At 38.3% G+C, this 1,964-nt stretch overlaps 1 pseudogene across 1 annotated transcript in view; it reads left to right on the forward strand.

The window, feature by feature from the left end:
- TEOVI_000080700:pseudogene overlaps positions 1-988 on the forward strand; it is a 1,429-nt pseudogene extending 441 nt beyond the window's left edge. Inside the window, 3 exon segments of the mRNA in view lie at positions 1-9; positions 27-62; positions 65-988. The exon segment at positions 1-9 is cut by the window's left edge and continues 441 nt beyond it. Coding sequence covers positions 1-9; positions 27-62; positions 65-988 — 969 coding nt within the window.
- The last annotated feature ends 976 nt before the right edge of the window (positions 989-1,964 follow it).

Genomic DNA, 1,964 nt, shown 5'->3' on the forward strand with positions numbered 1-1,964 from the left:
CGTTCTCAAAAGATGAGCAGCATTTAATCAAACACGAAACCGAAACAAGACTCGATCTCATAGAAGCAGCAGGCGGCAACTTAAAGTGGCGGCAGTCAACGCTGTAACGGTAATTTCACCGGCACCCAATATTGAACCAGAAACTTTACCATGGGACACAAGCAATGACAGGGACGAAAACTGTAAAGCAGCCGGAGAAACGAAAAATAAAGCCGGTATGGCACTTGAAACGGACATGTTGTGCATATGCTTCGCCAAAAAAAATGGCGGTCACACGTTCTGCCAGACCTCAACACTAAGCGCAACAAACCACGGTTCAGCACAAAATACAGAAACTGTCATCGAAGACTGGCACGCCACAGTAAACATCTGCAAAGAAACCCAAGTAGGCGATACTCTAGCCCAGCGAGCGCATCTCATACTGGGAGCCATTGCCGACTTCAAGGCCAGACTGGGAAAAAACATGCTCAAAGCGAACTCAATCAGCTCAACCACCAACGGTGACGCCAAAATCAGCAATTACTACGGCGTCTACGTCACCAGCGCATCACCACCGAGCTATGAGAGCAACGGCAGCAGCGAAACGTCAGCAGCCGGTAAAGGCGTCTGCATAGATTATTCCGCAGTGCGAAAACCAGGCAAAGAAATACTGTGGGTCACAAAAGCAACAGTATCTGCAGCCAACCTGATAAAGTTAGGTGAAAAACGCCAGCAGCTGGAAAGACTGGTAACAGCAGCAACAAACATAGAAAGAAAAATGAAAGAAGTTTTGTTGATGAAAGATTTAATAACCGCAGCTACAGTTTCGACGGCTCCAAAGCCAGTCAACAAGCAAGCAAACAGTAGAGCAAAAAAATAAATGCAAACTAAAAACACAACCGCAGCAGAATCTTCAGGAGCTGACTGCGACTATGATAACAAAACACAGGAATGCAAACCCAAATCAGGATCAGGAAACACAGCAGGAACAGAAGAGACAAGCACCGGGTAGATAAGAAAGAAGATAAATGTGCAAAACACGGCACTAACCAACAAGCTTGTGGAAAGGACATTAACTGCAAATGGGAAAGTAATACTTGCAAGGATTCTAGTTTTCTCGTCAATAAGAAATTGGCTAAGAGTATGGCTGCTGGTTTTTTGGGTGTTAGAGCATCACAAGGATTATTGCTAAATCTTATGAAATTTGTGAAATTTATTATTTTGAGAAAATTTTGCAAAATTTGATATAGACTTTCAAACTTTTCGTTGAAAATGTGAAAATTTTAAAAAAATATGAAATTTGTAAATTGTGTATGGTAATGGCTTACGTGGGAAAAGTGTAAGTAAAGTGACATGGTATTCAAAATGAATGATATCATTAAAAGATTTAAATTTAACTTATTTCATGAATATTACTTACGGTTATAACAATAATATCAGTGAATAATTATCATAATAATGATAGAGGAGAGTTGTGAGTGTGTATATACGAACATTATAATAGTATATGCTGACATTAAATTGGACTTATAAATAGAGGCAAAACAATACAAAGATTTAAATTGGACTAATAGGAGTAAGTCCGATATTGCTTACATCAGGAAAAGAGCACAAAAAATATTGTTAAAAAAGGAGCAGCTAGTATGTAAGCAGTTACAAACGACATCATAGTAATGGAATAATCATACAAAAGAATAATGATGAGGGGATCAATGAGGCAGAGACAGAAAATCCATTGTACAGTCCAAATGGATTCGTTTCAGCTAACACAAAGAAGCATTGTAATTACAAGATATTTAAAAAAAACTATTTCTAATATTTTCTCAAAAACTTTTCGAAAAATACACTGTTCTCATTTAAAGTATTTAATTGAGATACAGCGGTCTAACACACAGAATAAAAATAAATAATGCGGTTTCATGTGTATAAAAGTGTGTCCATCTTCGTTATTCGCACGTGTGTGGAAGAGAATTGAAACGAGCAGC

Source organism: Trypanosoma equiperdum (assembly GCF_001457755.1).
Source record: "Trypanosoma equiperdum strain OVI genome assembly, contig: ctg_243, whole genome shotgun sequence".
Taxonomy (NCBI): Eukaryota; Euglenozoa; class Kinetoplastea; order Trypanosomatida; family Trypanosomatidae; genus Trypanosoma; species Trypanosoma equiperdum.